Source organism: Colossoma macropomum, unplaced genomic scaffold, assembly GCF_904425465.1.
Source record: "Colossoma macropomum unplaced genomic scaffold, Colossoma_macropomum, whole genome shotgun sequence".
Taxonomy (NCBI): Eukaryota; Metazoa; Chordata; class Actinopteri; order Characiformes; family Serrasalmidae; genus Colossoma; species Colossoma macropomum.
Genome location: NW_023494788.1, coordinates 3,058,525 through 3,074,726, shown reverse-complemented (window position 1 = coordinate 3,074,726; position 16,202 = coordinate 3,058,525). Strand labels below are relative to the sequence as shown.

Sequence of the window (16,202 nt, the reverse complement as noted above, 5' to 3'; positions counted from 1 at the left end):
CAAATGCTTTACCTTTAGAACATTTTTCTATAACTTTTTGTAAGAATACAGACAGAGGGAAACCTGATCCTTAAGCACAACTCTTAATTTAAACCAACATATGACTGAATACCATGGTCTAACTAAATGTTTGTCCAGACCTTGGACATGAAGGTTTATAGTTTGCTCATAAATATGAGCATCTACAGTGTATCTCGATAACAGTCTAAACCTTTCAGTTGCTGTTGGAAATATTCAATATTGACCCATTACTGCTTGTGGACAGGCGGATCTCTGTAAGTTCAACAAATCTCACATCCATCAACTTAAAGGAACAGTTTAGTGATAAATACAAAGAATTTCTCCATTTTCTTAAGCTACAAAAATAGGCACAAGTGAGGACAAAATTTAGGCTTTGCCATGGCTTCTACTGCTGCTTATAAGTATGCAAAGTATGTTTGTCCATGTTTACAGATAGCAGTGTGTCGTAGAGTGCAGAAACTACACAAGCAAGTCTATATGCAATTGCTTAACAATTCGACACAGACAAGTATGTGATTTTTTTAGACTAACTGATCAGCTATAGGCTCTCTTTATATGTTAGCTACACTATATGGCCAAAAGTATGTGGACACTCCTCATGATTGAGTAGGAGTAAAAAAAAAAAGGAGACAGATAAAATCAAGCACATAGCCAGCAAATCTCCATAGACAAACACTAGCAGTAGAGTGGGTCATACTGATGATGTTAGTGACTTAAAACAGCACTGTCATAGGATGCCACCTCTACCACACATCAGTTTGTGAAATTTCTCTTCTGCTAGATCTGCCCCAGACAACTGTAAGTGCTAATATTGTGAAGTGGAAGTGTCAATGAGCAACAACAGCTCAGCCACGAAGCGGTAGACCACGCAAACTCACAGAACTGTCTGCCGAGTGCTGAAGTGCATAGCACGTAAATATCGTCTATCTTTTGTGCGCATAACTCACTACAGAGCTCCTGCTTGCCTCTGGAAGCAACAACAGCAAAATAACTGCGTGTTGGGAGCTTCATGAAATAGGTTTCCATGGCCGAGCAGCTGCACACAAGCCTAAGATCAAAATGCGCAATGGCAAGTATCGGATGGAGTGGTGTAAAGCACGCTGCCTGGACTCTGCAGCAGTGGAAACGTGTTTTCTGGAGTGATTATTCACGCACATTCCTACAAATACACTCCAAAATCTTGTGGAAAATCCTCCTTGAAAGAGTGGAGGCTGTTGTAGCTGCAAAGGGGGGCAACTCCATATTAAATTCCCATAGTTTTGGGATGTCCTACAAGCTCATATGGGTGCGATACATAGGTGTCCACATACTTTTGGCCATATAGTGTACATTAGCTCCAGTGTAAAACTAAAGAAGCAGACTTTAGACACAAAACATATCTTGGCTGATCAACTACACTTGGGATAGGGGGAACCTCTGAACTTTATTATCAAGCCTTCATTGAGATGGCTTGTTATCACCGCATAACTTTAACTGTCTCATGTGGTAATGAGCCATGATGGTGAGATGTAAAATGCTGGAGTTAAACAGGGAACTGCAAATGAAGCTAAAAGCATGCGTGTTTGTGTTCGACCCTCACTGTGCATGTCTTTGCTCCGGAGTGAGGCAGTTCTGCTCCTGCTTGTCTCGTAGGATGCGTTCTCCCAGCAGGTAGTACGTGGCTGTGATGTGGTTATATCTGTCTGCCTCCAGCGCTCTAACACACAGAGAAACCGTTACACACATGAAGCACAAACACAGCCGGCGTTTGGTTATTTCTTCACTTAATAAATAAAGCTGCAGTAGGTCAGTGAATATCAAGAAATACGAAACAAAGTGAGGCAATAAATAAATGCTAGATGTCAGAGTTTTACTTGTTAAAATAACTTGAATTATTCAAATGTGTTGCTGAAAAGTGCTTAGAAAAAGGAACCTTATTTTATGCATATGGCTGCTGTCGGAACAAAACCTCGTATCTCCATTTTTGTCAATTTTCAGTTTTTGACATAATTTGAAAATGCCTTTACATTCTCTGTAAATTTCATTATTAATGGACCAAAAGAAACGGCCCAAAATGACTTGGAAAAAAGTCTGGTTCCATTGACTTACATTAAAAGTAAAGTATGTTTTTTTCTTCTCCTGTAAAGTTACCATTTTGGAGATACGAGGTTTTGTTCAAACAGCAGCAATAAAAAAGTATATTTTAAAAGATATTTTAGAGAATTAAATATTTTACTTATAATATGTATAGAATTTAGATTTATTTAATTTATTAGATATATTTATACATTTATTGGCAACTTTTAAGGCATTTTCACATTATCCCTTAAACCCTGGGCTTATTCGGTTATTAATCTTAAGACTTATTATATGATAACTATTATGACTTCAGTAACGACTATAAAGTATTCAGTAACTTTTAGTAATTTGTTCAGTAACTACTATAAATTATTCATTGACTGCTATGAATTATTCTGTATCTATGAATTCAAGATATTTTCACTTCAGATATCACAGAACGGCATTTAATATATTTAACTTCTGTATCTATATATCATTAATTGCACTCACTCTTGGATGGTGTCTCTGTCGGCGATGTTGCCGCTGGTCATGGCCTGCAGGATTAGCTCGTGCTCGTGGGGGGACAGGCTGCGATGGGAGGTCAGCGGGGCTGCGCTGTGGCCGGAGGGTGAGGGGTCAACACCCTGCAGCCATGGGTGGGCTTCAATATCAACCAGACTCGCCCGCTTAGAGGGGTCCCTCTGCAGCATCCTAGAGATAAGACTGAGAAAGAGAGAGAAAGTTTAGTTTTTTTCTACAAAATAATGATTATTAATATTAAGCATTCTTTCCATTGCTTTGGCAACAGATGTTAATTACAGTTGGTGCTCATAAGGCATGTTGAATCTTAATCTGCGCGAGAGAGAGTGAGAGAGAATGAGAAAGACAGCAAAAAGTAGAGGGTTGGTGAGAGAAGCCAGAAAGAAAGCTGAGGAGAAGGAAAGAGAAAAGTGGAAAAGAGGTAAGGAAGGACAAAGAGATGGAAAGAGGGCAAAAAATAGAAGATGGCAAGAAGAGGTAGGGAGAGAGTGAGAGATAGGTAAACAGGGTGAGAAAGAGGTCATATAGTAATGGATAGGAGAGAGAAGGAGGAGAAAGAGGGATGTAGACAGAGAAAGAGGGCAAACAAGACAGAGAGAGTGTTATTTCTACTTATCAGAGCGGAACGAGCAAATCATAAATGAAAAAAAAAAACCCATCTTCACAAACATGCTTTCTCTCTCTTCCCCTCCCTCCTCCTCTCTTCCTCTTGCCTTCCGTGTCTTTTCCATTTCATTTCTCTCTCTCAGTCACTTTTCACGCTTTCTCCGTCTCTCTCTCTCACTGCTGATAAATATCCACAGCCTGGTTGACAGCTAGACGCTGCTATTTGCATATGCGCATCTGGCTGTGATAAGAGAACCAATGAAACAAAAGTGCTTATCTCACTACTCATTAATATTCATGAGCACCTGCACCGCACAGTGAAGCGAATGGAAGAAACGTGAAGGCTGAGTGCAGTGCATTTACACGTGCTGCACCACAATCATTTATTTACTCGGTTTGAGTGCTTTATTACATTGCGGTACTAGCTTGCACAACTCTGGCATGCAATCAGCACGGCCAGCAGGAGGAGCCAAACCACTCTCGCTTCCTCACACATAACTGTATGCGTGTGTGCAGTGGACCTAGTGGCTAATCTAGTATAATTAGACCAGATGTTCCCTTCCCCTCGCCTGCCCTAAATTTGGGGCCGTGCTCTGGGCCTTTTTCCCCTCTGATAGCCAATTAGTACTCATCTGAACTCAGCTAGGCTTTCTGGCAGGAAAATACACATCACACTTCACCAGCGGCTCTTTCTTGTAAAGTCTTTCAGTGATGCAGACAATACGAACCAAATGTCTTCCTAATCATTCTCACACTTTGATTTGGAATGTTGCAACATCTACCACAACAACACAAACACAAAAACAGAACCAGATTTGTTCTATTTTGACTTTATTAGAAACACTTGCTCGGTACTTCCACTCATTGGCCACTTTATTAGAAACTACCTTATATGTGTACCCTAGGTTTGTTTGCATGCACAATTTATCTGCCTCCCTTTTATCCTATTCATGTGCAGATTGGTTGAATTGTTGGAATGGTCAGTTTCTGACCACAGGGCCGCTGTTATTATTTGGCTGGTGGTTCATTCTCAGCACAGCATTGACACTGACATGGTAGTGTGTGTGGCGCTGGTACGAGTGTGTCAAACACAGCGGTGTTGCTTGAGTTTTTCCACATGTCGGTGTCACTGCTGGGTTGAGAGTGGACCACCACCAAAAAAATCCAGACAAGAGCGGATCTGCGGATGAAGGACTAGACGATGACTAACAAAACTGTGCATCAACAGATGAGCTACAGTCTCTAACTGTTCACCAGCAAAGTGGAGCTACAAGGGAGGGGTTTCTAATAAAGTGGCCAGGATTAGAATATAGCTTGGCCACTAAGGTGCTCAGAACAAACTAACTATTTACTACGATTTACCCACAGAATAATCATATGCAGGTGTTCATATTGATGGATTTTATGGATTGCAACATCCTCAGCCATTAATCTTACTGTTCTCAAGTATAGTATGCTTATTCTGGAAATCCATTAACTTTACAGAGAGAAAAAACAAAGAAAAAATGAGAAAAGAGAAAACAGAGGGAGAGAGAGAAAGAGAGAGAGAGAGAGAGAGAAAGAGAGAGAGAGGCAGAAACAGTCGCACTTGTGCATCGGCATTCCCCCAGGAGAGAAGTGTTCTAGCTGGACATGAAACATTTTCCCATTAAAGGAGTTCTTGAACGGGGTAAAGATCATGTGACCTTGTCGCTATGTTTGGCTGTGCGGTTCAGACCAAATATCACACACTCACACATGCACTTGAGCCCAGATGTGCGCTGCACAATCAGTTGATTCAGACCCAAGCCTCCCTCTGAGATCTGCGCTTCAGGGTGTTCTCTCCACAAATAACCCTGCCATAAACCCCTCAAACTGTATAAATAACTCCAACACCACAACCTCATATGATCCCCATATTGAGGCTTTAAAAAGTGGATTCTTGGCTAACTGAACCAACTTTGAGTTTGACCCAAAGATGAGCTGAATCGAGTAATTCAGGGCTCAGCTCGGCCTCCCTTAAACTGAGCCTGAAGGAATAGTTCACAGTTTAATCCTTTCTTAAAATGTACCTTATCAGTCAAAACATGTTTGTTGTGTTAAGTTTCCTTCTTTAGCTTTGCACTGGAGCTATGAGGCTAATGTCACTAGCGTAATGAAAGCTTTGACCCCACGTTAGCACACTTGCCTTAGGCTGTGTGGAGTGGTTAAGTAATCTCAAATAGATTTGCTTATGTGGTTTATGACATTATAACACACTGTTAAGCAGTTTTTGTCCATTTTTAAAGATAACGGCATGTCATGCAGTATCAGAAACCACATGGTTATGTCCATGTTTCCATTACACCGTGTAAATATACGGCTGTGTGAAAAAGTTGAAACACCCCTGGTCATATTACATGTTTAGTTAATTAAGTAAAAATACCACATCACATCCTCTACAGGGAAAAACTTGAATATATTGTCATCCTGCAAATTTTGTGATATGTGATAGATCCCTGTTCTTTAAATTAAACAGGGTGGTCACTCACACCTGATTGCCGTCCCATTGATTGAAAACACCTGAGTCTAATTTCACCTTCAAATTATCTGCTAATTCCAAAGGTTCACATACTTTTGCCGCTCACAGAAATGTAATATTGGATTTTTTTTTCAATAAATAAATGACCAAGTCTAATATTTTTGTCTCATTTGTATAATTTGGTTGTCTTTATCTAGTGTTAGGAATTCTGATTAAATCTGATGAAGTTTTAGGTCAAAGTGTCAGTGAAGTGTCATTTGACCAGTGGCACCCAAACCTTTTCATGCAACTATATCACTGCTGTCGGAATTGTAACTCCATTTTTGTCGTTTTTGATTTTTTGACATAATTTAAAAATGCCTGTTGTCCTTTACATTGTGTGTAAATTAATGAAGAATAGATCAAAAGAAACGGGCTAAAATAACTCAGACAAAAAAAGTCTGGTTCCATTGACTTACATTAAAAGTAAGGTAGGTTTTTTCATTTTCCTGTACAGTTACCATTTTGGAGATGCAAGGTTTAAAGGATCAATAGAAGGGATGTTCCTTAAAGTAAATGGTAAATCGGCTTCTACCCTCATTCAGCTCCTTTTGTAAGTTCTTTCATAAGTCACCCCCTATTAAACTCAGTAAAGCAGCTGAACTGAATCGTAAAATCCTGTTGAAAATGCTTTTGAACCAAATGGAAAGGCCGCCTTGACCTGAAAGCGTTCTAGTTCAAGCCACAACATCAATGGAGCCAAAACTGGACGTTCCAAGAAGACCTGGAACCCGTTTTATGACGAGGCTTTTTGCTAAGTCGCCTCTAATAACCTTTAGCTCGTCTCTTCACCGTTTCTGATTGGCCAATGCCTCCGCCTTTCTGCGAGACGTGTTCTGTAATTGGCTGGTACAGATGTAAACAGCTGGAGTACAGAATGTTCAGATTCAGCCTGTCCTGCCTGCTCAAGGCTGATAAGTAGGTGTAAAGTTTAACGTGAGGGTGACGGAGAGACAGCATGTTGAGAAACTGCATCCTGCAGGGCAATCTGCTAGCCAAGCTGCATTCCACTCTGAGACACTGACTAACTCTACACACTTCACTTACTAAAGCACTTTCAACCACAGTGCCAAAGGAGGATCACTGCAGCTCTCCACCCCAGATCAGATAAATGTACATTAAACGTACTGTGGGATGGAGTTTGTGTTCAACACTATATGTGTGGCGAGAATTCTGAGGGAAAAAAGCCAAATATATTGTTTACTTATTCATTTTAAAGCCCTAAACAGCCCCTGACTCAGTGTTAGTGTCCATAAATGGACAGCAAATGCAGCATTTGTTAGCCATGTACGGCGACATGTGGAGCTTTGTACTGGGATATGGGTGGTGGTGGCACTAGGATCATTGTGAATTGTATGCTGGGTTGGTATGTATTGTGGTATATAGTTTGGGTTGAGGCATATATGTTGTGTGGTTTATGCACTGGGGTACATATCGCTGTTGTCGAAACAAAACCTCGTATCTCCAAAATGATTACAGGAGAAAGAAAAAACATACTTTACTTTTAATGTAAGTCACCGGAACCAGACTTTTTTCACAGTAATTTTTCGGTCATTTCCTTTGGTCCATTTATCATTAAATTTATACACAATGTAAAGGCCAAGAGGCATTTTCAAGTTATGTCAAAAACTGAAAAACAACAAAAATGGAGATACGAGAATTTCTTCCAACAGCAGCGATATATCTATCACAAACATGTAATTTTGTTCTTCTCCTGTAAAGTTTGTATATATATATATATATATATATATATATATATATATATATATATATATATAAACTTTACAGGAGAAGAACAAAATTACATGTTTGTCTATGTAACTAGACTTTTATCCAAGTAAACATGGGCCATTTCTTTTGGCCCATTCATCTTAGAAACAATGTAAAGAACAACAGGCAGTTTCAATGAGGTAAAAAACTGAAAAACGACAAAAAATGGTGACATAAGCTTTTATTCTAACAGCTAACAGCAGTGATATGCTGGATTAGTTTTATAAGGGGCGATGTATGTTGGGTCAGTTGTGTATATATATATATATATACATGCTGGGTTAGTTTTATTTTGGAAGATCTATGTTGGGTTGGTTGTATACTGTGTATATAGCTTACAAACTACTCCTGTATGTGGAGGTAAACTGTGCATTAACCCCGTTGAACTGAACATCTCACCAGTGATTAATTCGGTTCCCTTTAACTCGTTTAAACCTGCCACCAGAGAACTTGTGGCGCATGCATGTTCACCTTCATGTGTGCTACTGTGCTTTCTATCAATTTTCTATTATCTACTTTTATTATGACTTCTTACAATTGTGTGAGCTCATTTAGTAGTTAGCAGTTCGGATCAGTAAGCACATATCATTGCTTGGTTTAATTATAGTTACGATTGATTAAGCGTGACTGATGCGTGACACACTCCTGTTCATGTGTTCTCTGGTTCTTTGCATATCAAATAGATACCATAACAGCACTGAGAATTCACAATATTAACAGAGAAGTGTGGATTAAATGGCAAAAATAGCCATGTGGGTGTTTGTACAGGTGTATGAATATTCTCCTCACTCTTTACACTCTGCAGAGACGTGGTCTGGGACGTTGTATCGGCAGTCCATGATCATGATGAGCGTCTCGCTGTCGTTGGCCTCCTGAAACGGTGGGTGGCCACACACCAGCATGTAGAGGATCACTCCCAGGGACCAAATATCTGAAAAACACACATCACATTTTATCAGACTGGACAATGATTCAGCTCTGATTTACCATAAATTTGTCAGAGCTGCTCTGTGCGTCATTAGTAAGACTGAGTGAGGAGTGGGCTGGAAGAGCGGAAGGAGCCCAGCTGTGGTTGTCCTTACATAACACGCACACACACAGTTATAAAAATCAGTTCAAGCAAAGAAACGAATGATCAAAACTAGACTTAATTTTCCCCAAATGTACGTTCAAAAATAGACTCCGAGTACCAAACCAGCCCACTGCAAGACTGATTCGAACCCGACAGGCTGAGTATGTGTGACTGACGTCCTTCTCTGGGTCTCTGAGGCTTTTCTTCCTGCCCCTCCTCTACAGGCTTCCTCTGGGCACCCGGAGATCCCTGGAAACCCTTTTAGAACATCCTGAACTCAGAACAGAGTGAATGGGTCTCAGTGAGAGAGAGAGAGAGAGAGAGAGAGAGAGAGACTGGGCTTCTCTCAGAGTCAGTGGGTTTGTTTCGTTGGTGTGCCGTTCCAAAGTAGCCGTCCAAGAAAAAAAAAACACTTCCTCCATTCTTGTGTCCTTATTTTCACAATTCTGCAGTTTTTTTTGTGTGATTAGCTTTTTGCCTCCAGGATGATGAAAACATAAGAAATGTGGGGACACTGTGGGCTGCTTTCCACAAGAGTAACTCTCCAAAAACTAAAAATACATATGTATTTATACGTATACAAAAAATACAAATGCATTTGAAAATGTAAGAAAATAGCAAAACAATTTTTGCTTAATCTGCTTAATACATATCTTAGTATTGGAATGAAAAAATGTATTTGAAATGTATCTCACATATAAAAAACACATGGCCATGTACATGGAAAAATACTTTGACTTATTTTGACTTATGGTATACTGTTGGAAAAAAATATATACGTCTATATAATTATATAAGCTTATATTGACATCTTTTTTACACAAGATATTTAGGGCAGCTTTAGGTTCTTTGAAGCACATGGGGGAAATGGTGTGCGGCTGGATCCACATATGTTGCCATGGTCATCCCTAAAAAAGCCCCGATACATCAATACAATCCAGACACTACTATAATAATAATTATTATTATTATTATTATTATTTCAATTTATATAGCGCCTTTCACAAACCCAAGGACTGCCATAGTGCTAAAACATTTAGCAAGTGATAGTAGTGTAAAACTAACAAAATGGTTTTAGGACTCCAAAGAACTCATTCCAACAAGGGCAAGATGGCAAAGTAATTAACTAGCTCCTATGTTAGCTGACATTAGATAACTAATTAGCTGCGTTAGTTGCTGCTTGTGTTAATTAAGTTAGCACCAGTGCTGAGGCGTTCTAGCCTACACTCTTTAATTAACGATACCAGAAAGGGTTTTCGTGATGCCATAAAAGAGCCATTTTTGGTTCCCTAAAGAACCTTCCTAGAACCTTTTCATAATGTAAAGGTTCTAGGAAGAGGCCTTACACATATAAAGAAGTTTTACATTATGTGGAGGTTCTTTGTAACTTTAAAAGGTTCTTCAAAATCACACATCTCATTTATAAACATGAGGCCTCATTCAGCAACCGTTCTTAAGAAATTTCTTCCTAAAACCCACTTACGCAGTCTTTACGAAGATTCTGACATTCACCAGTGTTTTCTTATCTGGGATTTGTTCTTAGGTAAGAACAGAATCTACACACTCAAGAGCACAAAGGTGAGAACAGTTCTGCGTGGACTTTTTCTTTGGAACTTTCTCAAAAACAAAGAAAAACTTAGGAAGATCACCAAGTGAATAAGGCTCATGGTTCTTTAGGGAACTGAAAAGGTTTCTCTAGCGCTCTTTGTGGCACCTTTTGAAGTGGTTTTTAACATGTGCATGGGTTTCAGCGGTGGGGCTTAGCAGAACGCTGAAAGCAGGGGATGTATTATTTTGGGGCAGGTGGAGCTTCATAAAGGGGAATTCATCATCACCATTACAGACAAAAACTCAGAAGAAGTGTAGGTTCACTGGTGTTTTTGGATAGTAAATAAAATATATTTGTGTTAGACATCGGAACCCCTGGTTCCTCTCACCACCTTTATGAAGAAGTTTCAGTCAGCAGATTTCTCTACATTTCACATTACACCACTCTGACTGTGTTTGCACCTGAATGACTAAATAATCTAGAAAAATGTAAAGATATGCGGATTTCCCTTTAAGCCTTTAACTGTGATGTGACGTGATTCAGGAATTTAACCTGTAGTGCATTAACTGTTCTGTTACATCACATTACTGTAATGTGTTACTTTGCACTGAGCGCTGAGAGGGACATGAGAACACACAACAACAGAAATACACACTAGTTAAACAGATAAGGGTGAGAGGTCGAGATAACTGTTGCTCTGTTGGCACGTTTGGGGTAAAACAGCTCAACTCTCATCCGTTTCTCACACTCAGCAGCAGATCTGCGTGTGAAAGGGAAAGAATACAGGGGTGTGTGTGTGTGTGGATGCTGTATAAGAGTCATCAGAGCAGTGTAAGAGTGTGTGTGTATAAAGTTGAATCAGGAGGGTGTATCTGTGTGTATGTGTGTGTGCGCTGAGGGACGCTACTGTCCCGACAGTGGCTTCAACTGAACTAACAATAACTCTGTTCATCTCTTCACTGAACTTTTTGTTCCTACTGAGAGAACACACACACACACACACACACACACACACACTAACACACACACCTACACACACACACACTGTGCACACGTGTCTGCTCACAAAACCACACAACTTCGCCCTGCTGTTATGTAACCGATTGATCAGTCATTGACACTATTCTACACTTTCAGTTCAGAGTTGAAATCTGGAGGCGGTTAGTCAGTGTTTTACTCTGAGACAGAGCCGTCATATTCAATCAGGCTTTCCAGCTTCATTCAGCAATCAGACGGCAACAGAGAGTCGGCTATGGATGTGTGTGTGTGTGTGTGTGTGTGTGTGTGTGTGTTTTTATACATATTCTAGAGAAAAATCTTAGGACTGTAGTAAAAAATGAGAAAACAAGCTAACCTACAGGAATCAACAAAATGCCCCTGACTTCAAAGTGTTTTTTTTCCATGTTATTTTTTTAAATCAAAAGACCAAAAACATTTATTATTGATTCCTGAGGTTATTATTATTTCATATAAATACTTACGTATATAAAATGTATGTGACATATTGTGTGTGTATATATATATATATATATATATATATATATAGTGTGGTGTGTGTGTGTGTGTGTGTGTGTGTGTTTATATTGGACAACCACCTGCAAAACCTGGTAGACAGCAACACTGTCCCCATCCGATGCAAAATATGCGTTATATATATATGTATGTACAAGTGATGGGGGCAGTTTTGGTGTCTACCAGGTCCCCAGGCCCACCGGGTGGTTGTTATGAGTCCCATTTTCTCTGTAGTTTTTATTCATTCATCCAGTTTTGGAAGCTCCTTTTTTCACTTATTTTCCTTTCTTATGCAAGTGGATTATCTTATATCAAATCTCCTCAGGAATCTCTCCTGAAAAATTAATAACTTGGACAAAATTGGACAAAATCTAGGCACACCATTTTGACTAGAAATTTAGTAGAAACATTCTACTGATATTATCTAAAAATAAATAATTGCGTGTCGAACTCTGGATGCTTCCAGTTTGTTCTGTTTCAGGTCACTGCGGCCACACTCGTTTGTTCTTAGTCTGTTTATCTTTCACTGTCTCTCTTCCCCTGCTTTCTCCACCCTTCTGTCACTTGCGCTTTATCTTTTACTCTCTCCCTGTCTTTCTTCTCTCCTTTATCTCTGTTTCTCCTGTTTCTCCTTCTGACAACACTCCCACATCCTCTCACTCTCTCTCTCTCTTTCTATCTCTATCTCTCTCTGTCCTGCTTTATAAAATATGGCAGCAGATGGTGTTTGTCTCTAAAGTAGATTTCCGCTCTGTCGTTCAGAGGAAATACTCTGAATCTGCACCTCATAATCACAATCTCTCTCTCTCTCTCTCTACTCTAGCACTCGTTGGGTAATGTCTGTGTTCGTTAACACTGTGTGGTGACAACACAGCTGATGCTTCCAATCCCCATTGCTCATTACATCACTCAGTAAATCTCAGCTCAGCTCTCATCAGTCTGATCCAGGATCAGGTCCCCAATAAGACCTCACACTGAGGAATGGTGTCTAAAAGCTGACCTGAGGACAGTGCAGGCTAGTACTGTCAGCCATGTGACAGCCGTCACTCAGCTTATCAAACACAGGTACAGTACATACTCAGTGGCTTAGAGGTCTGCGGTTTTATAATGAATGGAAAACTGGCTCAATCAATCTATAAACACAACCAGCCCCCACCAGCCCTCTGTTAACTACCAAGCACACTCACTGGCCACTTTATTAGAAACCCAGACCTTCTACTTCCACTCACTGGCCACTTTATTAGAAACACCTACCTTCTTTCACTCACTGGCCACTTTACTAGAAACCCAGACCTTCTGCTACCACTCACTGGCCACTTTATTAGAAACCCCTACCTTTTGCTTCCACTCACTGGCCACTTTATTAGAAACACATACCTTTCTACTTCCACTCACTGGCCACTTTATTAGAAACACATACCTTCTACTTCCACTCACTGGCCACTATATTAGAAACACCTACCTTCTTTCACTCACTGGCCACTTTACTAGAAACCCAGACCTTCTACTACCACTCACTGGCCATTTTATTAGAAACCCCTACCTTTTGCTTCTACTCACTGGCCACTTTATTAGAAACACATACCTTCTACTTCCACTCAGTGGCCACTTTATTAGAAACATTGACCTTCTTTCACTCACTGGCCACTTTACTAGAAACCCAGACCTTCTACTACCACTCACTGGCCATTTTATTAGAAACCCCTACCTTTTGCTTCCACTCACTGGCCACTTTATTAGAAACACATACCTTCTGATTCCACTTACTGGCCACTTTATTAGAAACACCTACCTTCTTTCACTCACTGGCCACTTTACTAGAAACCCAGACCTTCTACTACCACTCACTGGCCATTTTATTAGAAACCCCTACCTTTTGCTTCCACTCACTGGCCACTTTATTAGAAACACATACCTTCTGATTCCACTTACTGGCCACTTTATTAGAAACACCTACCTTCTTTCACTCACTGGCCACTTTACTAGAAAAACCTACCTTCTGATGAGTCTTTAATTTAATGGTTCAAAATCTGGGACAAATTATGTATCTTCACATTGGAACTAAGCAGAACTGCTGGTCCTTATCCAGAACGCACACACACAGCAGGCTCACAAGGGTTGGAGTGTGTATGTGTCTGGGTTATATAATGTGACAGTTGTGTGTGAATGGGAACATCTCCAGACTTGAGGGCCTGTTTCTGCTCTCAGTGTCACACGCACTGGCTTTCTTTCCCCTCCGTGTCCTCAGTGTGTGTCAGATTCAACACATGACTGAGCTTCTTAACACACCTCCTCTTATAACACACTGATTAGTGATGCTCCAGAAATCATACACACACATATAGACCACAAAATGACACTTATAAAACACCAACACAGTCTGTGTCATGCTGTCTGCTTCTGTTCTGTCCAGCATGCTCCTTTCTCTGCATTACAAATGTGCTTTCAGTGGACAAAACTGCTCTGTTAAACTGTTCTATTAACAAAACCACTCCCAACATACACCCATCAGGCATAACATTATGACCACTCCTTGTTTCTACGCTCATTGTCCATTTTATCAGCTCCACTTACTATATAGGTGCACTTTGTAGTTCTACAATTACAGACTGTAGTCCATCTGTTTCTCTGCATACTTTGTTAGCCCCCTTTTACCCTGTTCTTCAGTGATCAGGAACCCCCATGGACCCTCACAGAGCAGGTACTATTTGGGTGGTGGATCATTCTCAGCACTGCAGTAACACTGACGTGGTGGTGGTGTGTTAGTGTGTGTTGTGCTGGTCTGAGTGGATCAGACACAGCAGTGCTGCTGGAGTTTTTAAACACCTCAGTGTCACTGCTGGACTGAGAATAGTCCACCAACCAAAAATGTCCGGCCAACAGCGTCCTGTGGGCAACGTCCTGTGACCACTGATGAAGGACTAGAGGATGACCAACACAAACTGTGCAGCAGCAGATGAGCTATCGTCTCTGACTTTACATCTACAAGGTGGACTGACAAGGTAGGAGTGTCTAATAGAGTGGACAGTGAGTGGACACAGTGTTTAAAAACTCCAGCAGCACTGCTGTGTCTGATCCACTCATATCAGCACAACACACACTAACACACCACCACCACGTCAGTGTTACTGCAGTGCTGAGAATGATCCACCACCCAAATAGTACCTGCTCTGTGAGGGTCCATGGGGGTCCTGACCACTGAAGAACAGGGTAAAAGGGGGCTAACAAAGTATGCAGAGAAACAGATGGACTACAGTCTGTAACTGTAGAACTACAAAAAGCTTTAGGGTCACCTGGGAGACGTAGACTTAAAGGCATTCACTTGGGCAGTAAGAGTTTATTTGCTCAGAAAAGAACTCTAAAAGCACTGGCCATATCATCACAAGTTCGATTCCTGGCTGGGAGTCCAAGAAAGCACAACAGTCTCTCTCTCTCTCTCTCTCTCTCTCTCTCTCTCTCTCTCTCTCTCTCTCTCTCTCTCTCTCTCTCTCTCTCTCTGTCTCTCTCTCTCTCTCTCTCTCTCTGAGTGAGTAGGTGGGTAGGATAGTCATCCCTCTCTTGCCATCACTCAGCACATTGCTAGCCAACACGAGTGTCTGTTAGCTGACATTAGAGATTCGAATTACATTCTGTATCGACAGGTTCAAGCCTGCACTTTGAGTTCATTTGCAAAAAATGATGAATACCATTAAAAAAAAAAAACGAGCTGACTGTGGTGAGTTATTCTGAACACAGCGCTTTCTGAATCCTAAATATGTTTAGTCACAAAAGCTGTTATTGTCCATTGTCAAGGCTTTGCAAGTTCACGTTTTACAGCAGTAACGGTCAAATTCTCCACTGTTCTCCAGCAGAACCCGATAAATCTGTTCAACCAATCACCATGCAGTATTTGAGTCAGGTGACACAACACTGCCGCAAACTGTTTTAGAATCTCAAATGGCTCTGAAAAACACATCTATTTATGCTATTAGTGCTTTTGTATTTATTTTATGTTATATACTGTTCTTAAAAACAAAAAACACCGTCGTAATGTTGATCTGTATTTATTCCAATGTTAATCTTATCGCAAGCAAACTGTGTATTTATGTTTGTCCTGATCTTTTAAGTCTTCACAAGCAAAAACAAACCATTCACATTTATTTATATGTATTCTAATGTTATTTGGTGAAAACAAACCATAATTGTATTTATTCTAATGTTAGAGGGTGTTTTTTCCAAGAGAAGCCACACTCACTGCCCGGTAAAACAGTCTAATGTCCTTGGCTGCTCTACGACTTCCTCAGTTTTGTGTATATAAACTCTGCTGCAGTGTCCTTCTTTGGAACAGCTCTGAAACGTCTCTGTCTGCTAATTCTCGTGCCGTTTCGCTGGTGATTTTGTCTCTCAGTGACGCGTCCAAAAATAACTGCCCACCCAAAGGGGCAGCCTGCGCTGATGCTAAAAATAAAAGGAGAACATTTTAGATTAAGGCTACATAAATACGGCTGCTGGAGTGGAAACAGTGAACGAGCTGGGTTTGCTAAACACTGTACCCAGTGCTCACACCTATCACA

General features: G+C 40.5%; 1 protein-coding gene across 1 annotated transcript in view; it reads right to left on the bottom strand.

Moving 5' to 3' along the window:
* Positions 1–16,202, bottom strand: part of snrkb (SNF related kinase b) — a 46,434-nt gene that overhangs the window by 4,437 nt on the left and 25,795 nt on the right. Inside the window, exons 3-5 of the mRNA XM_036568055.1 lie at positions 8,306–8,447; positions 2,572–2,784; positions 1,601–1,717 (exon numbers count right to left, since the gene is read on the bottom strand). Of these exons, the coding sequence (XP_036423948.1) occupies positions 1,601–1,717; positions 2,572–2,784; positions 8,306–8,447 (472 nt within the window). The remainder of the gene's footprint in view (positions 1–1,600; positions 1,718–2,571; positions 2,785–8,305; positions 8,448–16,202) is intronic.